The following is a 26,406-nucleotide window of genomic DNA, read 5'->3' as shown; positions in this document are numbered from 1 at the left end:
AGTTTCACAATGCTTTATGCAAAGATCAAAAAGCTTTGATTTTTAATTGTATATTTTTGACAAGTTTATTTCAATTGTTTAGTTTGCTTACCATTTTTATGTAATCTTTGAAAAGTTTTGATTTAAATTTTTTATCTATTATAATAAAGTCATAATATGCTAATTAGACCAGACATCCTTCCAGGCAAAGCCAGAGCTGCGAGGGGAGCCCACGTCCCTACCGGTGGCCAGGGGAAACCTGGATCCTGGGTGCCAGAGGGAAACAGGGACCGGCAGCTGGAGGAAGGAAGGCCTACTCTGCACGAATTTAATGCATCGAGCCTCTAGTAATATATATTTTAAAGTTTCTCGAGAAAAGATCATTAAATAAGTTAACAAAAGTCTAGCTTTTATCCCTGTCCCCATCAGCCCTCATTTTGCCCAACAGGCAATCACATTTTTAAATTCTCTATTGTTTCTTTCTGCACTAATGAAAGAGAAAAATTTAAATTGACTGCACCTCTATGATGCCCATCAGCCAATCAGGAGGGAGTATGCAAATTAACCCAAAAAAGATGGCGGATAATTTGAATACACACCTTGCAGTGGGGACAGGGCAGGATGCAGGTGTTCCACACTGCCCCAGCAGCTCCCAGAAAGGCGGCTTGGGGCCTGAGGAGGGTCTGAGCAAAGTCAGAAAGGCAGCTCCAGGCCAGAGCGAAGGTGGAAAGGCGGCTCCAGCTGGAGTGAAGGAGGTGCCAGCAGCCAGGGGAAGTAAGGCCTGTTCTTGCAGGAATCTTCCTGCAACAGGCCTCTAGCTTATAAATATAAAGAGAAAGGATAAGCATGGCTCTATGTCCTATTCTCCTCTATTTTATTTAAAACATACGTGTGCGCTATACAAACTCTGCTGCTCCTTGCTCACACGCACTGGGGGGCCCCCCACAGGAGCTCTCCCGCTCCCTCAGTGCAGAGGCTTGCATGCTGGTGGCCCAGCAGGGAGCCCCCCGCCCCCCTGGTGCCCAGCAGCGGCCCTGGTTGGTGCTCAGAGAGGGACACATGGGGTTTCCTGTGACAGACAGGGAGGTTGCCCACACGCTGGAGGCCTCAGAGGCGCCCCTTTCCCACTGGAGGTGCAGCTGTGTCCTGGTGGCCTCGGGGAGGCTCCTGGGGAAGGTGCACCTCAGGGCAGAGTCAGCACAGCACGCGTTCATCTGAGGCACAGAGACTGAGGTGTGGAGGCCATCAGGAGACTAACACCGAAAAAGGGGGGCTTCAAGAGGTACCGGGTTTAGATACTTTGTTTTAAAAAATCAGAAAAAAATAGGATTATAAAAATTGTGGCTCAACTGGTGTGGCTCAGTGGTTGGCACTGGCCTATGGACCAGGAGGGCAGAGTTCAATTCCCTGTCAGGGCACCTGCCCAGGGTTTGTGGGCTCGATCTCTGGTAGTCATGAAAGAGGCAGCTGATCAATGATTCTCTGCTGTCTCTCCCTCTCCCTTTCTCTCTGAAATCAATAAAAGTATTTTTTTAAAATGAAACTGTAAAGGCATGGCATCCTTACAAGTGTCTTGTGTTTCCTACACTTGCTGTCCCCTCTCTGCATCCCTGGGGAAAGGAACCTGTAGGTGGTCTGTGAGAAGCACCAACGTGGAGACCATGAGTTCAGTCCATTGCAGGCTCTCTCCTGGCTCAGGAAACAGGCTGATTGCAGGATGGAAGACTCATGAATAGCTGGACGGGAATCAGGAAACCTTCCAGATGACCACATGACCAGATTCAGGAAAACAAGTGAAAACTATTGTGTTGTGTTGTGATGAGATCCTATCTTTATCATTTCTTCCTACTTCCTGTCCTTGAAGCCTGTGAGCAGATGATGGCACTCCGTATTTAATTGAGGAACATTTTATTAAGAAATGTGGCAGAGGTGAGTTAAGGAGCACAGCAGACAGCGAGGGTTGAACACGAAGGGACGGAGAGGATGGAGCTGAGGCTCTGCAGCCAACACTGGGCCTCCAGGTCCAGGGCGGGGAGGAACCAGCAGGGAGGAGCAGCTGCGGGGTCAGGAGCCAGGACCAGCCAGAGCCCAGGCAGCTCTCCTTATGGAGTGAGAGCCCAGCAGGAACCTCTTCAGGCTGAGAAGGGGCTGAGAGAAGGGTCTTTCCTGCTTCTGTCACCATGGCCGCCTCAGCTCAGGAGCCCTGCAGACAGAGGACAGTGCAGTTGCCAGGCCCGGCCAGCAGGGGCGCTGCCTTCCCAGGCCTCCTGCTGTGGCTCCCAAGTGAGCAGAAGCTCTGAGGCCACAGGAGGCAGAGCTGCTCTAGAGCTGCCTCTCTCCAGCAGGAGGAGGCTCCGCCGTGTGGGCGGGGCCAGAGCCACCCCAGGCTCCCCTCTCTGTCCCCTGGCTCCTCCCCTGCACCTTCTGTTCCAGGGAAAGCCAATGGGTCCCTAAGAGGATTAAAGAGCCTTACCTGTGGGCTGAAGTCCAGCTTGTCCTGGGAAGAGAAGGAAGATGCTGCTTAAACATAGGAAGGTAAGTGTGACCCAGACACAGGGTCCCCGCCCAGGCCACCTGAGCTTCTCTAGCAGCACCCGCACCCGCTGACACCAGAGCAGAGCCCAGAGCAGAGCCCAGAGCAGGGCCCGAAGCCCTCACATCCAGAGTCCTCAGTGACCGCAGGGCCTGCTCCTCCATGTGCCCCAGGATCTGCACCCAAAGCCCGTGCGTGTGAACCCGTCTCTGCCCACAGCCCTGGCTCCTCATGTCTCCACCCTGAGAACCGGGGGCTAGTGAGTCTGCGTTTCCAGGACACGGGAGACCCACAGGGAGAGAGAGGCCTCTGGGGCGCTGCCACCCCAGAGCTCAGCCAGCAAAGCCCCGTCCCCCACCCTCTGGGGCCTCGCTGCCAGCGGCTCCTCACCTTTCCGCGCCCTGAAGGAGATGAGCAGCCCCGCCCCGAGGAAGAGCAGCCCCAGCACGAAGCCCCCGGCCCCACTCAGCACCTTGCTCCGTGCGGATCCGGACTGAGCCCCTGGGAGGAGAGGCTGGTTTCAGTGGGTTTAGCCCAAAGCACCTTCTCTACTGAGACACTAGGGTGGAGGGCTGGGGGAAGAGGGGCTGGGAGGGCTGCCCTAGAGGAAGCAGAAGAATAGCCATTTCCGGGAGATACTGAGGTCACACTGAGCAGGTAAAGGCCCAGTCATTGGCCTCAGGTGCCCTCACTCCCGACCCAAGGCCTCTGCTTCGGCCTCTGAGGGCTGCGGAGCCGGGCACAGTGACCCTCGGGACTTGGCCCGGGTGACAGAGCCGCAGACACAGAGCAGAAAGGGCTCTCCCGGGCAGGAGGGTCCCCACGCTGTGGAGGACACGCCTCCTCCCGATCACAGTGGGCAGCTCAGCGCAGGCAGAAGCACCCGCCCAGCCCACAGGGGCCGGTGCCAGGGCCAAGGGGCCCCATGACGAGAGAGGGTGGGAATGGAGAGCAGGGCAGGAATGGTCTCCCAGGGCTATGGGTGTCCATAGAGCGATGGCAGGCTGCCCTGTGGCCTGTGCTGAGGAGAGACCCCAGCAAAGGAAAACGGGGTGTGGGGAAAGGGACCTTGGCTTCAGGGACAAACAGAGAACACTGTGGGAGTGAGGGGAGCGGAGAGGTCAGAAGGCGTCTCACTCCATTCCACGCTGGTGGGGCTGGTGCTGCTGGGGTGCTCCACTTGGCAGGTGTAGACCTCCCCGCTCCGGGGCACTGTTTCCAGCATCACCAGCATCTGGAAGGTCCAGTCCCCGTTCCGGATCAGGCCCGTGGACACCACCCCGGCCTGCTCTTCCCTGCCGTCCCGCAGCCAGCGGACCTCAATGTGGCCCGGGTAGAAGCCGTTCACGGAGCAGACCAGGAGGTGGTGGTGCTGCAGGCGCTGGGTCTTTGCAGGGGACACGGTCACTGTGGGCGCAGCTAGGACAGAGGAGGCGGAGGGCGACGTGAGCAGACAGGCAGCCCCTGGTGCTCCCCTTCTGGCCTCATCTCTGGTCCCAGCCTCAGGCCCTCGCAGGCCCCCCTCAAACTGCCCGGTGGCCCCGCAGGAGGTAGTGCTATGGGCCTTGAGTCTCCGCCTCCAGCCCAGGCCACTGGATGGGAGAGAAATCTGAGGAAATCTGGGGAGTTTTCACTTGAAACAGCTCCTCATTGCTGAATGGAAGTGTTCACAGGTGTGTGCGAGGCACAGAGTGTGTGTGTTAAAGTGTGGATCTGGAGCAGTGCTGCCTGGGGCACATCTGGGCTCTGCCTCTTCCTGGTGATCCTGGGAGATCCTCTCTGCTCAGCTCCTCACCCACAAGGGGGTGATCATACTAACTCACCGCTTAGGGACAGATCAAGAGCAATTGGCCTAACATATATACAATGGGGGCCAGAACACAGCCATCACTATGTATCTGCTGTGTCTTATATACTAGAGGCCCAGTGCATGAGATTGTGTGTGGGTAGGTCCCTAGGCCTAGCCTGCGATGAAGGCCATCTTCTGCCTGCTCGCCAGTCCAAAGTCCTTCTCTACCACCACCCGCCCTGGTTCACTGTGGTTCCCATTTGCCATTCTGTGATTGGAGCCTGTGGTTCAGGGAGGGCGGGGGGCTGGGGGGTCAATGAGTTGGCTGTTCTGCTCACTCATTTGTCCCGACTACCCCCCCCCCCCCCCCCCCCCCCTCCCATCCATCCACCCTGGTCCCCATGGTTCCCCGTTCACCATGCTGCAATTGGAGCCTGCGGGCCAGAGTGGAGAGTCTGAGAGGTGGTCAATGCACCCCATAGAGACTGGTCCAGCGGTCATTCCAGTCATTATGCTTATGGTATATGGGCTTTTATTGTATAGGATGGAGAGAAAATATAAGGAAAACAGTGGGGAGAAACTGGGGACCGGCTTGGGAGGATGGGACTCAGGGTGTGGAGTCCTGGGAATGCGGTCACCCCCGGAACACAGAGATGGTCCCCCTGGAAGCAGGAAGAGGGGGTTTCCCCAGCTCTGAGGCTGAGTCCTGAGGGAGAGGGAGGAGCAGGGCAGCCCCCATTATGCCACTTATAGCGACGCTCACTGAGCCACCCACTCCTTCTCACAGAAGCTGGTCTGTTATTGGGATTCCTGTCGTTTTATAATTGTTTCTCTCTTCAATCTGACATTAGAACTCAGGGCAGGAGCTGGAACTCAATAATGTGTGTAATTTCTGCCTGAGAGCATGCTTAATAAATACAGTTTTGGAAAAGAAGAAGGAGAAAGTGGAGGAGGATGAAGTGTAGGAAGAAGAGGAGGATGGTGAGAAGGCAGAGGAGAAAAAGAAACTTGGGGAAACATTTTACTGTGCCCCAGAAGGATAGTTTTAAGATTGTTGGTAAATCATTACTAACCAATCTGCAGTACATTTCATTCCCTTAAAGATGTTTAAGTTCCTAACATGGAAAGAAATAAAACTGAATGAAAACACAAGCCAGGAGCTGGAGAAATGCTGAATCCATGTCAGCAAAGTGTCCCTCTGGCTGCCTAGAGAACCCGGAAAATCTCTGAGAAAAGGCCCGGACCCAGGGCTGACAGACAATAGGCCATTCCTAGAGCAGGAACAGCCATTAGCCAACACGCAGGGAAAAATGTTCAAGAACCTTTGAAATAAAAGAAGGATGAATTAAAAGTAATAAACAAATTTTTAATTGAGTATTTGGCATTAATGTAAAAAGATTTAACATTATTGCCAAATAGAATGTATGTGAGGTAAACTGCCACAACTCTGAAACGTTAACCTGTCATTACTTCAGAACTGCCAGCGCGTGTGGATGTCACCTCAGTGTGTGAAGTCACAGAGCTACAGTGTGGCGCCTGGTCCCATCCCCTGTGTCCACACAGGAGCACGGAGGGGAACAGACACTCAGACTAAAGGAGCTCAGAAAGGCCAGGGGCCCCTAGGCCCCGCCCTCACACCCAGCCTGACAGCCCCAGGGAGAGGCCTGTGCACCCAGCACCCCTATTCCAGGGCTGGGGGGGAGGGGGGAAGGAGTGGTGGTGGCCAAGACAGACCTATTTCCCCCTCACACTCCCCACCTCCCTCCCCGCTGCTCCCCAAACCCTCCTGGACTGGACACGGATGGGCCCCCCGGGAACACCCCTACACAGGACAGGACCTCAGGGCCCCCAAGGCCGCCCCGAGGCCCGTCTGGTTCCTCCCACAGCCCTGGGTGCGCACCTCCCTCCCACCACTTCCCCCTCCCCTCCGCCCCGGCTCACTTTGCCGCTGCACCAGGAATCCATCAGACACCCCGTAGTTGTGTCTGCAGAACGTGTCTACCGAGGCCCGCCCATCCTCCAGGAAGTCCTTCAGGCTGTTGAAGTATTCCGCAGCCGGCCGCCCCAGCTCCGTCACCGCGCGGTACTCCCCCACGTCGCTGTCGAAGCGCACGTACTCCTCCTGGTTGTAGAAATATCTGTCCAGGAACCGCACCCGCTCCGTCCCGTTGGAGAAATAACACTCGGATGTTGTCAGAAACAGGAAATGTGCTGCGGGGACAGGAAGGACCGTCACGCGGGTGAGAGAAGATGGCGCCGCCGCCCAGTGCGGGGCGCCCAGGCGGTTCGGACACAGGACCCGGCACCCACTGCCAGCACCCGCCCCCTCCTCTGGGCTGGAGGGAGGCCACAGGCAGGCAGACCCCTGGGACCTCAGCCACTGGGACCCACTGGGCTTCCCCCGGGGCTCCGGGCTCCAGGCTGGGCGAGGACTGTGCCATCACTGCCTCCTCCTAGACCCCCCCTTTACCCTCCCCCCCCTGCCCCATCCTTTCCCGATCCCCACACCCGCCTCCTCCTGTCACCCCCTGGGCAGGGGACCCATGCCAGGCCCAGCTGCCCCGGGTCCAGGCAGGAAGCCGGGCATCGCCCTCCGCCCGGAGCTTAGAATTCACCAAAGTGCGGGCACAGCCAACCCCAGGCGGTTCACACAGGAGGGAGATGTCAGGGAAGGGGGTCTGGAGCAGGGACAGCAGGATCCCAGTCCATCAGGGCGGGGCCAGTGGCCTGAGGGACAGGATGTGGCCTGAAGGGTGTGTGTGTGTGTGTGTGTGTGTGTGTGTGTGTGTGTGTGTGTGTGTGTGTGTGTGTGTGTGTGTGTGGGAGGGCACATTTCAGGGGAAGGCACTGCCACCTGCGAAGCCTGAGGGAACCCATGGCCTCTGGGAAGCAGAGACCCGGCTCTGAGCCCAGACAGTGGGCGGAGGGGACAGAGCCTGGAGGAGTCGGGGTGCTGGGAGCCTGGGGGTGATTGAGGGGGCCTTCTGCTCCCTGCAGCGGAGAGTACTGAGGAGCTCAGGGGTTACACCCCAATCCCAATAGGGCGCCCTCTCTTTCCTGCATGGCCAGCCAGGAGGCACAGAGACCCAGAGCACAGCCGTGGAGAGAGCCGGGGATGGATGGGAGCTCTGACCCCCTCGCTGGTGGGGGAGTCCCTGCAGGAACGGGAGGCCCTTCCTGAGAACAGGCCTCACTGCGATGGGGACTCATAAGGAGAGGCTGGACGGTCAGCAGACAGGCAGTGACAGAACTCATGGCGTTTGGACAAACATCTCATAAGGCAAATAAGATGGAAGGTTTTAAACTTCAAGTGACTGAATGGATTCAACAAGGAAGTGGCAGATTTGTGTAACTGTCTGTTTTTTTCTTAATAAGCCGTGAAGAGCTGCATTGGAAGGTGCGTGTGTATGAAGGTGAGTCTAGAATTTTCAGAAACAGCCCGTGTTCAGCAGTGTTCCCACCTTAGCACTGTTCTGTGTGGGTGGGGTGGGTGCTCCGTACACAGTGGGCTGCACACGGCATCCCACCAGATGTCAGAGAACATCCCTGCCCTCTCCACCTCCCCTCCCCTCTTGCCCCTGTGACATCAAACACAGCTTTAAATGTCGCAGATGTCCCCAGGGTGGGAAGGGAGAGAAAGGTTGGTGAACCAGCTGAGAAATCTGGAGTGAAAAAATAAAATAAAACACTGTTGATTTCGCAGCAGGTGGGAATTACATAGGAAGTTTTACCAATATATCTGTTGAAAATCTTGCTCTGTATGAAATGTATATATTTTAAAAATCTGGTTCCAGTGCAGAGTAATTTTTTTAGAAAAATAAATGTGTTCAGAACCAAGATACCTGTTTCTTTGCCTTGCTACCCAATCACCAAGTCATCATTTATCCTCCACATCATCTTTCTTACTCTCCTGGCCACTGGCCCACTGCTTGTCTGCAGTAGCAGCTACAGCCACAGCCATTTCATTCCATTTCAAAGTCCCAACTAATCCAATTTCTAACGCCTCCTGCTCCCAGTAACACCAGGAGGCATCAGGTTGCCAGCCTTGGCCTATGTGGACTCTCATGTCTACAGGCAGGTCCCTCAGGAGGGGAGCAGCTAAGATGACACCCTCAGAGAGACAGGTTACAGAAAGGAGCAGGTCCCAGCTTTAGATGGAGACCGTCACGTAGAAATGATGGCAGAGGGGAGGGCACTCTGGTCAGAGCAGGTCTGTCGATAACTTTTCACAAATTCTCTAGCGCCTTCCTGACACGTGAGAAGGTTGAAAAGAAACAGGTGTGAGTTGATCACTGTAGCCGGTGTGGTTGGTTGGCACTATCAGGCCATGCTCAGGGGCCCAACTGAAAGGCCGCCCGAGAAAGCAAATACAAATACAAAATTTCCCGTTACATTTGGATTACAGATAAATAATTGCTGTTTCTCTGGAATTCAGTTTTAATTGGGCATCTTGTATTCCTTTGGCGGCACAAGCCCACTCGCTGGCCAAATCTGAGGCAGAGGAGTGGACTTAAACTTCTCTGTGCTCCTCACATGCTCACAACACAAGGTGAGCTCATATGGAAGTTTTCAAGTTGTAAATGCAAAATGGATGTAAGTTCCTCCTGTTATTGGAACCAGCAGCCCTTGCCCCTGCTGCCCCAGCCCTGAGACACACGCTGGCACCTGGGAGCATCAGCAATCTCAGCAGCCAGTCAGACCAGCCAAGCCACTGCTCACAGTGGGGGTAGAAGCCCAGCTCTGGAATGAGGATCTACATTAGAGCATTAGCTCTTCCACTGGGTCAGATGGCAACACCAGGGGCCTTGTTCTTTATCTCCAAAATAGGTTTAATGGTACTGCAGTCCTCACAGGATATTGTAAATGTAGAATTACATAGTGATGCTTCCTAGTGCTGATCATATAAGCACTCAATAAATAGCTCGCTATTTTTAATTTTATAATCCCTAGGAATGCAATTTTCTATTTCTTAACTTCATAGATAAAATAGTATCTTCATCACCATTTGACAGTTGTCTTTTATTAATTTTATCATGAAATATCATTTGAACACAAGGTCAGAAACATTGGTCTCTGTATATTAATAATGGTACAAACATGCCCCTAATATGAAAGCACTATGCTGACGTAGAAGAGAGAACTTTCTAGATTCTGAGGCCTGGACTATGTCACCTGGTTCTACAACTAACCTTGTGACTCGGGGTCAGTGGCTTAAACTCTCTGAATCAGAGTCCATGGTCATTACATCTGTACTTGCTGCAGGGAAGACGGGAGGGTTATGAGAGTCTCACACTCACAGGGAGGCCTGGTGCATAATAACTGCCCATGTGACGGTGCTCCACACCGGAGGGACCAGGTGTGTCTTGTCCATGACTCCACCCTCATCACCAGGTGTTGGCTGTCTGCTCTGGGTCACTGATGAACAGTGGCTGTGGAACTGGTGGCTTTCGTAACCAGTCACTTCCCTGCCTTCTAGCAGTTCTCCCCATACCTGGCCACTCCCTCCTGGAAAAATCTATTCCCCTCACTGTCCTGCATCACCTTCTCTTGGATTTCCTCACACACTGCACCCTTCTTGGTCCCCTTTGCTGACTCATTGGCCCTTGGTCCTCTGGGTTCGACCCTTGACTCCTTGACTTCTTTCTCCTCCTCTTCTTGCTCCTCCTCCTCTTCTTCTTTCTCTCTTCTCTCTCCTCTCTCTTCTCTCTCTCTCTCTCTCTCTCTCTCTCTCTCTCTCTCTCTCTCTCTCTCTCTCTCTCTCTCTCTCTCTCTCCAACTCCTCCTTCTCCTCCTCCTGTTCCTCCTCTACTTCCCTGGAGTTTAACACAGCACATATGTCAATGACACCAACACAAACATCCCCTGCCCTAGCCAGCCCTGAACTCCAGGCTCCTGTGTTCAACTGACCTCTTGACAGCTCCACACAAATGTCAAGAAATCATTTCAAACTTACACCTTTCTTCCTCACCACCCCCTTCAAACTACTTCTTACACAGTCCTTCCCATCTCAGTACACAGCTCCAAGTTTATTCAAATTATCCTATCTCATAAAGAGGGAATATGCTAATTGCCATCACTCCATCACAAAGATGAGGCCAAGTTCCCATAGAAGCCTCAATGACCAATCAGCAGGGACCTGAGGCTACGTCCTCCCCCACCCCATGGGTTGACAAGGGACCTCAGGCTGCCCCCCCCCCCCCAGCACTGGGCCAGGGGACCCGAGGGGCTGCACCCCCTGCCTGGCTGGGCTTCACAGGAGACCTCAGGCCATGCCTCCCATCCAGTGGGGCTCAACAGGGGACCTCAAGGTGCATCCCCAGTGCTGGGTGAGGGGAACTCAGGACATGTTCCCACCCAGAGGGGCTTGACAGAAGATCTCAGGCCATGCCCCCCACTTGGTGGAGCTTGACAGATGATCTCAGGCTGTGTCCCCCACTGGCAGGGCTTGATGGAGGACCTCAAGGCACACGCCCCCCCCAACCCAGGTCTGGGCTGGGGGACCTCAGGCCATGTCCCCCCACCCCCCATACTGGCACTGGGGCAGGGGACCTGAGGCTATGCTCCCTGCCTGGCAGGGCTTGACAAGGGTGGGACTGGCTGGGTCTGGATCTAGCCCAATTGGGGAAGGGGGCGGTCTGGTCTGGGTCTTATGCGATTTTGAGGTACATGTAGGTGGGCGGGGACTTGACTCTGGGTCCCGTGGTGAGCCCCAGGCTCTGACAGGAGGAAGGTTTTCATATACATTTTACTAATTTTCTTTTCTCCCTGACACTTCTATTGTAGAGAAAGGGCAAATAGCAATATTGAATTATTTCCTCTAATTAATCCCCTTTTAATATGCACAAATTTCATGCACTGGGTCACTAGTTGAATATAAAATCCTTAGGGATTGTGACTCCTCCATCATTTCATCCATAACACATCATGGAAATATCTTCCCCTCTCCCCTTCCCCCCCAATCTGCTCACTTCCCCTTTCCTGCTGCCTCTGCGGCACACACTCACTGAAGCCCAAGCACCACACCTGGACACTCCTCCATGCTCCTCATGGCCCTGACTCTTCTTGTGAGCCCTGCAGTGCAACTTCCACCTGGAGCTGGGATTATTGCTTTTAATAAACATACGTCGACTCTCCTTGTAATCCTCAGTAAATCACATGTCTCTTCAGATAAAATTCAAACTTCTTACCCACCATCAGGGCCCAATATCATGTGTCTCCTGTCTTCTCCAGCCCCTTCCTATGTCAGTGTCACTCTCCAACTTGCTCCTGTGCTGCACCCATGCTAGCCTTCTTCCTGCCCCTTTAAGACGGCAAACATGTTCCCACACTGTGGTCTTTTCCTGTTCCTCTCCCTGGGACACTTGTCCCCAAGATCTTCACAGGGTGGCTCCTCTTACCATCCAGGTCTCAATGTCTCTACACGTCACTTCCTCAGGGTGAGCTCCCTAACTACTTGAAGTGACTTAAGGTGAATCTATTCTATTCTGTAACCATGGTGTTGTGTGTGTGTGTTTTTTTTTTCAGAGCAATTATTGCTCTCTGAATATTTTCTTTCTTAAGTGTTATAGGTTACTGTCTTTCTCCCCTAGCATAAGCTAAGTTCCATGGTAAAATGGGACTTTCTATCATATTCAAAGAGGCTTCTCTGAGTCTAGAACAGAGCCTTGTATGAAGTAGTCACTCGGGTAAATATCTGAAATGATGAACCCAAGTTCTGGGCCTTGATCATTGTGGGGACCCTGGAAAGCAGCAAAAGCACAAGCTCCTACACCCTTTTATTCAGACGACACTTTATGTTCCCTCTGCTTCCTGCAGGAAATTTAGAGACTCTTCCTGGTTTTCCTCCTACTAGTTGGAAGAAACATCACAAGTAAGGAAAGAGGGAAAATACCACTACATTTTATCTTGTCCGTGGGTCTGTTCCTGGGCTGAGGGTCTGTGTGAGCTTTGGGACCTCAGGAATGGTGTTGACATAGCTGGGGAAAGAATAGGGAGGACCTGGAAGTAGAGGCGACCAAACACGGCTAATTAAGGGGAACAGAGGGCAGATGAAGGGACCTGCGGCATTGGGGCCAAGGCTCCCGGAGGCCCCTTGAGTTCCCTTGACTTGATTGTTGACTTTCACCCCAATGGGATGCTTACACACTCTCTCTACTCCTGCTCAAGGTGTAGAATTTGAACATATGAAATGGCTAACCTTTGACTATTTTTAACTTAAAAACCCAGAATTTCAATCAATTTATCTCTACTAGTTGAATCCAGACCTTTGGGCTCAGGCCAGAGAAGGACAAATATGTGAGAAAATGATAGAATAGAAAGGTTCAACATAGACCCATATGAGTACTAACCTGGCCAGGTGTTCAGAAGATGCCTTAGTTTCTTTAAGACATCAAAGACCACCCCATAGATGCCCCTCATCTGTAGGATCATTCCAAGCACTAAGAATCTCTGCTTCAGTTCCCAGGGATTTTTCACAGGAGGAAGAGAGAGCACTAACCCCACTTCTGTTGGAGGACGTCATTACATGGACACAGCCTTATAAACCTTGGGGTTCAGGGAGAAAGGAAAGTAGATGGTGGGGAGGCCCTTTAATACATCCCACATAGTAGGGAGAAGCACCAACATCAGAGATTCTGTTGAGGACAGGACACAGGATCCTCAAAGAGAAACCCCCTAATTCCCTTTGACTGCCATAAAACTTCAAAGAAACTTTCCTCTTGGGTAAATTTAATACAAAAAAAATGGAGCTCTGGGTGGGAATTAGTCTGAAATCATTATTTCTCAATCCTCTCAAGACCCCAATGGAAGGGGACACAGAACAAGGAGGTTTACTAGAAGCGAGGGGAGAAGAAACAGCTGAGATACATGGAGGCCCTTGCACATCTCATAGTGGCCAGCACCAGCCCCTTTTGTGGTGGAAAGAATCAGGGTCCATGTGATAGGCAGGTGGCCTCTGAGGAAAATCCACCCCTTTCTAAGGGCCATGGCCTGGACTCGGTGACACAGCTCATTTCCTGTCTTCCTCACCCACAGCAGTTCACCCCCAAGGAGCACTTACCTGGTGTGTCCCTGGCCCGAGCCAGGGGAGGCCTCAGTGCCATCAGCATCACCGTCAGAGCGGCCATCCAGGAGCCTCTGGGGAACCGCAGGCACACCATGCTGGAGCTCAGAGAGGACAGGACAGGGAGCAGGCAGGTCTCACTCAGGGAGGGCTGTGACCCCTCTCCACCCACAGCCCAGTAATACCAACTAGGGAACTCATTTCTTTGTTCTTTGATTGGGTCATCTCAGTACTGAGAACCAATCAGCATCAGAGATGAACAGCGTCACCAGTTGCTGGTCAGAGATTCAGTATGAAGGTCCTCTTCTGAAACTTAGAATTTCCTGCATTAAATAAACTGTTTTAACTTAGTGCCTTAAAGTTTTGATCCCATGGTAGCAGAAATACTGCACTGGGCCCTGCTGTGAAGCAGCTCTGCGCTGGTCAGTGATGAGCTCACAAGTTGGAGCCTTTCAGGACCATTCATCTCTCTCTCTGCAGACAGAGCTGTTTAGACAATTGGATTTGTGACTGGGAGCTGAGGGTGAGGGAGGGGACTGCAAGTTAGGAGGCCTTCACTTTTGTCCTTTTGCACCACAACTGAGGGTGCAGATTTGGGGATGTGACAGCCTCTCACAGTTAGAGCCCCTGTGATCTTCCAGGTGTTTCCATACTGGGAAAGGGGTGATTCTGGGGACACCTCAAGGAGCAGCTTACCCTAGTAACTGATGACCTGACAGGCTGGTAGCTGCTGATTGGAGAGAATAATCGGTGAGTCTTTACAGGAGGAATGGTACTCACTGAAGGAAATGGAAAGTTGTTCAATAATTTAACTCGAGTGAAAGGTTTTCAGGTTTATGTCCTGATGCTGTCACTGAGCTCAGGGCACCTCGGGAACACACTGGAGAAAGGGGCTGGAGGAGGCGGTCTCTGTGACACGGAGGGAAAGTGCCTTGGACAACACTTAACCCACCAGTGTGACCAGGCCTCCTGTCCAAATCAAAGTGTGCAAGGGGCTGGGGGACTGAGGAAGGACCCAAAGCCAGCCTGTGGCCCAACAGCTCTGCCTTGGAATAGCTGTTATTTCATGGGGAAAGCGTTCAGGTCTTTACTCCTGTCCCGTTAGGATTTTCCCATTATTTTGGGGTGAGGGTCATGTCCTCTTATTCAGTCAACTGCTCTTGCTTTATTCTACAAAAATGTGGAAACAGGATTTTCTAATGGAATTTTTAAAAATTTCTTTATTGATTAAGGTATCACATATTTGTCCTCAACCCCCCATTCCAATTCCCCACCCCACCCCCACTCATGTCCCCACCCCACTATTGTCCTCGACCACTGGTTGGGCTCATATGTATGCACATAAGTCCTTTGGTTGATCTCTCCCTTTTATCCCCACCCTCCCTTTGAGGTCCAACAGTCTGACCCATGGCTCCTTATCTCTGGGTCTGTTCTTATTCATCAGTCATGTTGTTTACCATTTCCTCTAGATGAGTGAGATCATGTCCTACTGGAAATATACCTGTAAGAATAAAAAATGAGACAAGCAATAATTGTTATGCTGAAAGGCATATGAATCAGGCTGTAGAGAGTTTCTTTTTGGGCCACCAGTTCTTTTGAGACCCAATTTCAATGTCAAACAGTTCCTTATGTGTACATGTCAGCAATGATATTTCAGTTCTGGATGGTGGGCAAATGGTAGTAATGCAGGTCCAACTCTCTTTGGTTTGGTCCTGGGCAACCTGCAGTGACACACAGCTGCTGTCTGCTGGTATGGAAAGGCATCGTCGGCATCTTCCATCTCTGGCCTGCTCCATGGTTAGAGTAGTCCTGTCAATTCCTCTCTGTTGCCAGAATCCATATGGTCTCAGAGTTGTTTTCTAAAAACGTACAAACATATTCTTGACCAAAAGTTAATAAAGGAATATTTTCTATAAATTTGACTTGTGATCCTTTTTCATTTTTTGCCCAAATGATTTTCCTTTGGCTTGTTTTGACACAATGTGTGTTTAAAAAAAAAAAAAATCAAGACACATACAGATCGAAAGAGAAAGGCTAAAAAGACAGTCCATGCAAATAGAAATGAAATGAAAGCTGAGGTATCAGTATTCATATAACACTAAACAGACTTTAAAACAAACAAACAAAAAAAGTAAGAAAAGACAAAGAACAGTACATAATTATAAAGGGATCCATCCAAGAAGAAGATACAATAATTGCAAATATCTACACACCCAACATAGGAGCATCTAAATATATAAAGCAATTACTAATAGACATAGGGGGAGAATTCTGCAGGAATACAATAACAGTAGGGGATTTTTAGTAACTCACTCACATCAATAGAGCTCAGCCAGACAGAAAATTAATAAGAAAATAATGACCTTAAAGGTCACAGTAGGCTAGGTTAACTTAATATGTTTTTTGTTTTTTTTTTTTTGTTTTGTTTTTTTTAGGACATTTTATGCCCAAACTGAACAATATACAACTTTTTCGAGTGCACATGAAACATGCTCCGGGATAGATCACAAATTCGATCACAATCCAAGCCTCAGTGGAAGATCCATATGGCAGTAGTTTAGGTGGAAGTTACACTCACCTCTTCTCAGCACCATATCAAAATTACAACTAAATTGTAAAATAGTCAGCATAAATAACCATATGAAGACTAGCTGAATCGAAGTCTTATAACTAACAACATAGAGACAAAGCATCTCCTGACTCGTAGGAGAACCAGAAATGCAAAAAAGGTTGGGCCTTTATCCAAGGTCAGCATTGAAAATCCAGAAAGATAGCTCAGCTGCAGGATCTCCCCAGAGGAGCGATGGGGTCTGAATCCTATGTTGGGATCCCCAGCCCAGAGCAGCAGGGCAGGCAAGAGGAGCCTATAGAATGTCTGGCTGTGGAAATCACTAGGGATTCCACCCCCCTAGCTGAGATAAGAGACAGCTGGAAATACAGGCATCTTCTTAAAGGGCCAGCACAAACCACCTTGTACCCAGGTACTCACCTTGGGCTCTGGAGGAAACTGGAGTGATACAGGGAGAGATTGGGTTGTGTGGCCTGAGGGAGGGGGCTGGAAGGGCAGCTGCCAATGTTCCTATGCTGAGTTCTCTCCCACACTGTCCACAAACTTCATCTTTCCTGGGTCAAGCACTGCCCTCCACATGCCATTAGCCTGGGGAGATGCACTAGCCTAACCTTGCTGACCCTTTAAGACCTCACCCTGCCAAGTGTGCACTTGATGGAAGAATCTGCTGAAGGCAGCCAGCCTCGGCCTGCCTCACAGTCTTTCTTGTAAAACTCTTGACAGGCGCCACCTTTCCTGTTCAAAGCCCTCCTCCAATCCTAACCTGTTTTACCTGATGAACTGTACTGGTCACACCCTGACATCTCCCTGAGACCTGCCCCACCACAAATGTCTGCAGACCCCAGGTGGGTGGCAGCTGACCCTGGTGTACCTGAGACTTTGGCCGAATGGTCTCAGACCCAGCACTAACACTGAATTTAAATCAGTATTAACCCAGTGAACACCATCTCCCCTACCTGGTAACTCACTGAGCACCTGCCTCACCCTACTGGTGTACAGCCAGACCTTGCAGTGCCTGAGCCTAATGGACAACCAGCAGGCATGCACATCTCAGGGTGCCCCAGGCCTTTTGCTGAGCTGCCCCTGGGCTCAGTGCTGTGTGAACTTGTTATACACCTTTGACCCTCAGTGCACGTCTAGGCCCAGCACAAGCGGTATCTGACATTGACCTATACCAGAGTCCCACCCAAGCGGCCCCAAACCAAGACTTCTGATAGGGGGGCTTCAGATCACAATCCAGATCAGGACACAGTTAGCTCCACAAGCAGCCCATCCAAAGGGAGATCTCATCAGGCACCACACCCTGTTGAGGCAAGTTGTGCTTCATGTGATCAGCACCAGCATAGCAGCTTATACACTGTGGTCAGGGCCGATACTCACAGACAGCTAGTCTGAGGGTTAACCTCACACATAGAGGGGCCAACAGTAATTAAGACTACAACAGGCCTTACATTACCCACACAAGGGACATTCCTGGAGCACCTTCATCATGTGATAAGGGAGATGGTGTTACTTAGCTCCACTGGAGACCTAAGATGTAAGGCCACTTTACCAAGACTGAGACACAGCAGACCTTCCTAATTCACAGAAACAAACACAGAGAGGCAGCAAAAATGGGAAGACAAAAAGCATGTCCCCAAATAAAAGAACAGGAAAACAAACAAAAAAAAAAACCCAAAAGAACTAAATAAAATAGAAGCAAGCATTCCATCAGATAAGGAGTTGAAAACTATGGTTAAAAGAATGCTCAAGGAACCTAGAGGAAGAATGGATAAACTTAGTGAGAGCTTTAATAAAAAGATAATAGGCATAAAAGAGGACAAAGAAACCATAAAATAGAGTAATAAACGAAGAGTAAAATATCTGAAATGAAGAACATACTAGAAGGAATCAATAGTAAGTTGAATGAAGCTGAGGTTTGAATCAGTAATTTCAAAGACAATGCAACAGAAAACAACCAATTAAATTGGCAAATTTTTTTTTCTAACTGAGGAGTACAGGGACCTCTAGGACAGATGAGGTAGAAAAACATCTGCCTCATAGGGGTACTAAAAAGGAGAAGAAAGAAAGCAACAGATTAAGAACCTATTTGAAGAAATAATGACAACACTATCTTAATTTGATGAAAGAAAAACACACAAGTCCAGGAAGCACAGAGAGTCCCAAGCAAGATGAACCCAAAGAGGCCTATACTAAAACACATCATAATTAAAATGCTAAAAGTTAAAAGCAGCAAGAAAAAGACAGTTACCTAAAAGAGAATTGCCATAAGAAGGTCAATTGATTTTTCAACAGAAACATTTCAGATCAAAAGGAATTGGCATGAAATATTCAAAGTAGGTAAAAACAAGAGTCTACAACCAAGACAGTTGTACTCATGAAGGCTATCAATTAAAGTTGAAGAAGAAATATAGAGTGCCCTGGAAAAGAAAAAGCTAAAGGAGATCTTTAAAGCAAAGCAGGATTATAAGAAATATTAATTTTTAAGACGAATGAAAAAAGAGGAACATACGTATAAAAAATAAAGTGAAAATAAATATGTACCTATCAATGATCACTTTAAATATAAACAGCTTAAATGGTCCAATCAAAAGACATGTAATAGCTGAACGATAAGAAAACCAGACTCTGCCAAAACCGGTTTGGCTCAATGGACAGAGCGTTGGCTTGGGGACTGAAAGGTCCCGGGTTCGATTCCGGTCAAGGGCATGTACCTTGGTTGCGGGCATATCCCCAGTAGGGGGTGTGCAAGAGGCAGCTGATCGATGACTCTCTCTTTCATCAATGTTTCTAACTCTCTATCTCTCTCCCTTCCTCTCTGTACAAAATCAATAAAATATATTAAAAAAGAAAAGAAAAGAAAACAAGACTCATACATATGCTGTCTACAACAGACTCACCTCAGAATGAAAGACACACACACAGACTGAAAGTCAAAGAATGAAAAAGGATATTTCATGCAAATATAATGGAAAAAAGGTGGGGTAGCAATACTTATATAAAATAGTATTTGAATCAAATCTATAATAACAAAAGGGTAATATAATAATTAGACTGGACGTCCTTTTGGACAAAGCCGGGGCCAGAGGAAAGCAGCCTGGGTCCTGGGTGCCTGCTGGCAGCCTGAGCAAAGCCTGGATCCTGGGCGCCTCAGGGAAGCTGGTGCCAGCAGTGGGGGGAAGGAAGGTCTGCTCTTGGATGCATTTTCATGCATCAGGCCTTTAGTGCTATAATAAGAGATAAAAAAAGACATCACATAATTATAAAAAGATCAATCCAACCAGAAATTATCACCTTTGTAAACACTTATGCTTTGTAAACACTTATTATGTTAACTGAAATAAGCCAGTCAGAGAAAGATAAGTATCATATGATCTCACTCATATGTGGAATCTAATGCACAAAATAGATCCAGAGACATAGAAACATAGAACTAACTGCAGTCTCAGAGGGAATATGGAGGAGGTGGGTGGGAAGAGATCAATTGATGGACTTGTATCCATATATGCATAACCTGTGGCCACAGACAATGGTGTGGTGAGGACCTGTGGGTGAGATGGGAGCTGACTGGAAGAGGTTAATGGGGGAAAAACAGGGACCTATGTGAGACTTCCAACAATACCGTTTTTACATAGCAAAGGAAACATCAACAAGACAAAATGACAGTCTACAAAACGAGAATAGATATTCACCAATAATACATTTGATGAGTTCATATCTAAATTTTATTTTAAAAACTCATTAAACTCAACACCAAAAAACACAATCCAATTATTAAAAATAGGCTATGTCCTGGCTGGTGTTGCTCAGTACTTAGAGCATCAGCCCTGTGCACTGCAGGGTCTCGGGTTCAATTCCCAGTCACAGGCATATATGAGTTTCAGGTTTGATCCCTTGCCCCAGTTGAGGCATGTGTGGGCAACCAATTGATGTGTCTTTTAAATCTCTCTCTCTCTCTCTCTCTCTCTCTCTCTCTCTCTCTCTCTCCTTCCCTCTCTCTCTTATTCTCCTTCCCCCCATTCTATTCTCTCTAAACACTTAATCAAAGATATATCCTCAGGTAAAGATTAACAAAAATAATAATGAAATAAAAATAAAAAGGTAGGCTAAGAACCTGAATAAACATTTTTTCCAAAGAGAACACACAGATTGCCTATTGATAAATGAAAAGATGCTCAATGTCACTAATCATAAGATAAATGCAAAATGAGATCACATCATACCTGTCAGAATTGCTATGATAAATAAATCAACCAGAAACAAGTATTGGCAAGGATGTAGAGAAAAGCGAATCCTCTTGTACTGTTGCTGGGATTGCAAATTGGTGCAGCCACTATAGAAAACAGTGTGATAGTTCCTCAAAAAATTAAAAATGAATTGCTTTATGACCCAGTGATTCCACTTTTGGGTATATATCTGAAGAAACCCAAAACACTAATTTGAAAGTATACTGAGTGGCCAGAGTATTATGATCTCTGAATGCACAATAATTTGGCCACTCAGTGTATTTGTATCTCAAAGGGGTACCAAAAGTATTCTAGATTTTTACTGGAGGTCAACCACCTATTTGCCCTATGCTTTCTATCATCCAGTGCAAAGGGAAAAACTGATTATTATTTATAGTATCTTTGATATCAAATAAATGAGGTACTCAAGATATTTACTTTGTATAATTGAAACTTTGTAGCCTAGAACAGAGCCAAGCCTTCTGCTTGTTCCATGGTGGCAGCCATTTCTGTTGGGATTTATTAATTTTCTATAATTGAAACTTTGTAGCCTTAAGCGGAGGCCTGAGCCTGCCAGGGTGTGCAGAAAGCTTGGCTTCCTCCATCTCCAGGGAAATCCAAGCCTCCCTCCTGCTCTCTCTGTGGCCACATCCATCTTGGGATAATTTGCATAATTGCTTCTGATTGGCCTGTGGGTGGAGCTTGTGAGCATGGCTTGTGGGTGTAGTGGAGTGATTGGTAATTTGAATATTACTATTTTATTAAATAGGATAAACAGTAAATGAAGGGTAAACCGAGTTGTTCAGGTTAGATATTAAGGGAAAGTCAGAGGTTTGTGGTGATAGGAAGAATGAGCCAGTGGACAGGGTTTCATAGCCAGTGTGGAGAACAGGGGAGTAATAGCTTTTCCTTTTTATTGAGTGTCTATAAGCTATCAGGCTCTGTAATAGGTACTTTACAAGTAAAAAACTCTTTTAATCCTGAAAATCCTTCACAATGAAAACCTTCAAGACTGAGCCACCTAAACTCACCCAGCCAACAAATGGCAGTTTCTGACTCTAAATCCCACAATATTCACAAAGCCAAACTTCATTTCATTCTTGAAGGCTGACTGTCCATGATGGCATTTTTCAGGCTAAGTAGTCAGCCTTGGGGAGACAGTGATGCCCTCCAATTTCAGGTCTGGGCACCTTCCAGGTCTGGGCAGCTTGGAACTACCTTAATTTTAAAAATCAACTTTGATAGTTGAAATTCTTAATTAGTCTATTTTATGCTCTAGGCTGATGATGGAGGAGTCATTTAATTTTTTTTACACATATAAATTTAAATTACTAGTATTTTAACAATCACCCCACAATTTATTTCAGTAGACTCATCGACAAGACACAATTTCATTCTTATTGTACGACAAAGTGATTAGAACCATCATAAGTCCAATAGTCAATTATAATGATTAATTATATAATTTTGAGTAATAGTACATCATAATAGAATCACTAGGACTTAATTACATAACATTTTATAAAATTGACAAATACCTCAGCCTGGTTTCTGAATTGTAACTCTCCAATTATAGAATAAATGTAAACTGACAGCAAAATTTGAATGGAGGAAACATGGTTATTCTATGATAGTACACTACTACTATCATAAAATCTGAACCCAAACTCAAAATAAACCAACAAAACAAACTACCCTTGTGATGGCTAGTTTTATGTGTCAACTTGACTAGACTATAACACCTGTCTAGATATTTCTGTGAAAGATTTTATTTTAATGTGATGAACATTTACAATCACAAGACTTTAACTACTGCAGGCTACTTTCCATGATCTGTGTGGGGCTCCTTTAATCAGTTGTAAGTCTCAAGAGAGAAGACTGAGATTTTTCATGGAAAAAATAATATTCCTTATCCAGGGGTCTTCAAACTACGGCCCGCGGGCCACATGCGGCCCGCAGAGGAGTCTGATCTGGCCCGCCAGGTTTTTTGGGCAGTGAGTGCAGCCGAGGTGTTACGGTAGGAATTAGTAGTTCATATAGTCCGGCCCTCCAGCTCTCTAAGGGACCGTGATCTGGCCCCCACTTTAAAAAGTTTGAGGACCCCTGCGACTGTACCATAGAAACTCTGCCTTAGTTTCTGGCCAGCTTGGCCTGCCCTGTGGATTTTGAACACAAGATTGTAGCAATAGCAACTCTTACATGAATTTGCTGGCCCACCCTATAAATTCCAGGATTGCCAGATGCCCACAGTGTATAAGCCACAGTAAATACATCTATTTAATTTATTACCTTATATATACCTTATAATTCTTTTTCTCTAGAGGATCCTAATACATCCCTTTGCTAAAAATATCTAATTGTCCACAATATTATATAGTGTATGTGTTAGCAATACTATGTATGGGCCCTCTACATTTCCAGTTAGGGGTAAAGGACATTTAATCTATTTTAGAAAACTGATCACGCACAATAGGAATTCTAAACTATGAGTAAGAAAATAGAAATAATGTGAAGTAGTTCAGATATGTAACTTTGAATTGATTTGACTTGATTGAGGTTACAGTTTAAGAGTTGTAATGAGGGAGAAACCAAGATGGTGGCATAGGTAAACACCTAACTGCAACCTCACACAACAATTTCAATAAAATACAACTAAAATACAAAATGGACATTACCCAGAACTACAGGAAAGTTGACTGACTGGAAATTCTACAACTAGAAGGAAAGAGAAAACCAGAAGGAAAATCAGAGGAGCTGTAAAAGCCTAAGGTACAGAGACACAGTGTGCGCGAGGAGAGGATGGAGCCGGAGAGGAGGGGGAGCTGAGTGCCTGGCTGGTGTTCCCTAGTGGGAAGGAGATAAAAGCTCCGGACTGTGCTGAACCCCAGTTCCAACAGAACTGAACCCCAGTTCTGAGGGAGACCCTGGGGACCCAGACACATAAGGAGGGTGTCTGGGCTGTAAGGCAGAACCTCAGGGGAGCAGAGAAAGGCAGTCCCAGAGGCGCTCACATTATGAACAGAGGACAGACTGTTGACTCTGCTGCTAGATTGCCCTAGCGGGAAAGAGACAAAAGCTCCGGACTGTGCTGAGCCCCAGTTCTAGGCCAGACCCTGAGGACCTAGGCTCATAAGGAGGGAGCCTGGGCTGTAAGTCGGAAACTCAGGGGAGAGGAGAAAGGAAGTCCTGGAGGCATGCATATTGCGCACAGGGAACAGGTGATTGACTCTGCTGCTAGATTGCCCTAGCGGGAAGGAGACAAAGGTTCCAGACTGCTCTGAACCCCACTTCCAACCCCATTTCCAACTGAACTGAACCCCAGTTCCAGGCTCATTGGGGGAGAGTCTAGACTGTTTGGTAGCAGGTGAAACTCGAGGGCACCTTTCTTTCAGAGGTGCTTGCAGCGAGTACCAAAGGATACTGAGGAACACTTTGATTCAGGAGCCTCATAGGGCGGGGCTGACGGAAGCCAAGGCTGTAGGCTCCATCCTGAAACTCCACCCCATCCAAGCTGAACACAGAGACTTTTAAGGCTACCAACTCAGGGAAGCTGCAAAAATGCTGAGACAAGGAAACAGATCACAAACGATAGAAATGGAAGACAAAAAGTGTCTGGATATAGAGTTCAAAACCACACTTATAAGGTTTTTCAAGAATTTCCTAGAAAAGGCCAATGAAATAAATGAGACCTATGAGGATATGAAAAGGGATCAACTAGAAATAATAAGGGGTCAACTAAAAATAAGGAATACATTGTCTGAATAAAAAAAATGTTTTACTGAGTCCTAAAAACAGAATGGAAGATCACAAGAATAAAGTCAAAGATTTGGAACATAAAGAGCCAAAAGACCTTCCTCTGCAGAAGCAAGAAGACATGAGAATCCAGAAAGTTGAAGATAATGTAAGAAACCTCTGGGACAACTTCAAGAGAACCAACATCAGAATTATGGGGGTGCCAGAAGAAGAGAGAGAGCAAGACACCGAAAAAATACTGAAAGAAATAGTGACAGAAAACTTCCCCCATATGGTGAAAGAATTAGACTTACAAGTCCAGCAAGCACACAGAACCCCAAACAAAAGGAATCCAAAGAGGACCAGACCAAGACACATCATAATTAAAATTCCAAGAGCAAAAGACAAAGAATATTAAAAGCAGCAAGAGAAAAGCAGGTAGTTACCTATAAAGGAGCACCCATATGATTGTCAGCTGATTTCTCAACAGAAACCATGCAGGCCAGACGGGAATGTCAAGAAATATTCAAGGTGATGAATAGCAAGAACCTACGGCCAAAAATAATCTACCCAGCAAACCTATCACTCACAATCAAAGGCCAGATAAAGAGCTTCACAAATATAAAAAAGCTAAAGGAGTTCATCACCACCAAACCAGAATTATATGAATTGCTGAAGGGGGTTCTTTAGGAAGAGAAAGAAAATAAAGATCTAAATTATGAACAACAAATATGTAACTATCAACAAGTGAATCTAAAAACCAAGGGAATTAAAAAATCTTATGAACAATATTAACTGGTGAATATAATAGAATCAGAGGTATGGAAGGGGAGTGAACTGACGATTCTCGGGGAAAATGGGAGTGGGGGGTGCGGGAAGACAATGAACATAAACTGTGCACCTATGGATGAAGACAATGGGGGGTGGGAAAAGGGCAGAGGTTGGGGTGGGAAACTAGTGGAGGGGAGCAATGGAGGGGGAAAAATGAGAAACATTTGTAATAATATGAACAATAAAGATTTATTAAATAAAAAATTGTAGAGTAATGCCTCTGACTAGAATCAAGGCTTACAAATTAAAGGCATTCTTGTCCTTTCATTTAGGCATTTGGATAAGAAGAGGAAAAGTAATGTTAATATTACTGATCAGAGTCTAAAGTATATATACAGTACTGTACTATGTATTGTTGATTGATGTGAGGTCCATATAATTTAAATACTTTTCATATACAGCCTCATAGCAACTTTTTGGGCAAGAGCAAGACTCATTTTATTTAAATTAAATAAATCTTTATTCCTCAGATTATTCCAATTGTTTCTCTCCCCCCCCCCCCCCCCCCATAGCTCCCTTCCACCTGGTTCCCTCTCCACTCTCTGCCATTACCACGCCTTCCCATTGTCTTCATCTATAGGTGTACGATTTTAGTCCAGACTCTTCCGGCACCTCCCACACCCTTTTACCCCTGATAATTATTAATCCACACCCTTTCTTTGCCCCTGATTTTATTATATCCACTAGTTTATTCTGTTTCTCAGATCTTTAATTCACTTGATTTTTAGATTCACTTATTGATATAAATGTATTTGTTGATCAGAATTTTTACCTTTACCTTTTTCTTCTTCTTCCTCTTCTTAAAGAATACCTTTCAGCATTTCATATAATACTGGTTTGGTGGTGATGAACTCCTTTAGCTTTCTCTTATCTGTGAAGCTCTATCTGTCCTTCAATTCTGAATGATAACTTTGCTGAGTAGGGTAATCTTGGTTGTAGGTTCTTGCTGTTCATCACTTTGAATATTTCTTGCCACTCACGTCTGGCCTGCATAATTTCTGTTGAAAAATCAGCTGATAGTTGTATGAGTGCTCCCTTATAGATAACTGTTTTCCTGTTGCTGCTTGTATTCTCTCTTTGTCTTTTGCTTTTGGCATTTTAATTATGATGTGTCTTGGTGTGGTCCTCTTTGGATTTTTTTTGTTTGGAGTTCTGTGTGCTTCTTGGACTTGTAAGTCTATTTCTTTTACCAGGTGGGATAAGTTTTCTGACATTATTTCTTCAAATGGGTTTTCAGTATCTTGCTCTCTCTCTTCTTCTGGCACCCCCATAATTCTGATGTTGGTATGTTTGAAGTTGTTTCAGAGGCTTCTTACACTATCTTCAATTTTCTCTTCTCTTCTTGCTTCTCCAGAGAAGTGTCCTTTGCCTCTTTGTATTCCAAATCTTTGACTTGATTCTTGAATTCCTCTAGTCTGTTATTGGTTCTCTGTATAACATGTTTTATTTCCATCAGTGTATGTTTAATTTCTACTTGGTCCTTTTTCATATCCTCGAGGGTCTCGTTAAATTTATGGGCCTTTTCTAGGAAATTCTTGAAAAATCTTATAACTGTGGTTTTGAACTCTATTTTGTTCTCCTCCATTTCTTTTGTTTGAGATCTATTTCTTTGTCTCGGCATTTTCGCTGCTTCCCTGAATTGGTAAGGTGGTTTTTTGTGCTTGGTGTCCTATATGGTCCGGTGGG

At 47.3% G+C, this 26,406-nt stretch overlaps 1 protein-coding gene across 3 annotated transcripts; it reads right to left on the bottom strand.

Annotated features, from left to right (window-relative positions):
• Positions 1-1,861: 1,861 nt before the first annotated feature.
• LOC118705670 (DLA class II histocompatibility antigen, DR-1 beta chain-like) lies at positions 1,862-13,519 on the bottom strand. Of its 3 annotated transcripts, XR_004983761.2 has the most exons (7): positions 13,360-13,519; positions 6,243-6,512; positions 3,650-3,931; positions 2,903-3,013; positions 2,453-2,476; positions 2,112-2,182; positions 1,862-2,050 (listed from the first exon to the last, which is right to left on the bottom strand). XR_004983761.2 is itself a non-coding variant. In XM_036414699.2 (6 exons), exons 1-6 carry the CDS (start codon positions 13,457-13,459, stop codon positions 2,169-2,171), a joined length of 801 nt encoding a protein of 266 aa, XP_036270592.1. In that variant the 5' UTR covers positions 13,460-13,519; the 3' UTR covers positions 1,862-2,168. The 3 variants fall into 3 exon arrangements, 2 of the variants coding, with proteins under 2 accessions (XP_036270592.1, XP_036270593.1); XM_036414699.2 differs by having other exon boundaries at positions 1,862-2,182; XM_036414700.2 differs by lacking the exon at positions 2,453-2,476 and having other exon boundaries at positions 1,862-2,182.
• Positions 13,520-26,406: the final 12,887 nt, after the last annotated feature.

This window comes from Pipistrellus kuhlii, unplaced genomic scaffold (genome assembly GCF_014108245.1).
Source record: "Pipistrellus kuhlii isolate mPipKuh1 unplaced genomic scaffold, mPipKuh1.p scaffold_m20_p_5, whole genome shotgun sequence".
Classification (NCBI taxonomy): Eukaryota; Metazoa; Chordata; class Mammalia; order Chiroptera; family Vespertilionidae; genus Pipistrellus; species Pipistrellus kuhlii.
Note: the sequence above shows the minus strand (reverse complement) of the source record. Positions and strands in the feature narration are given on the sequence as shown.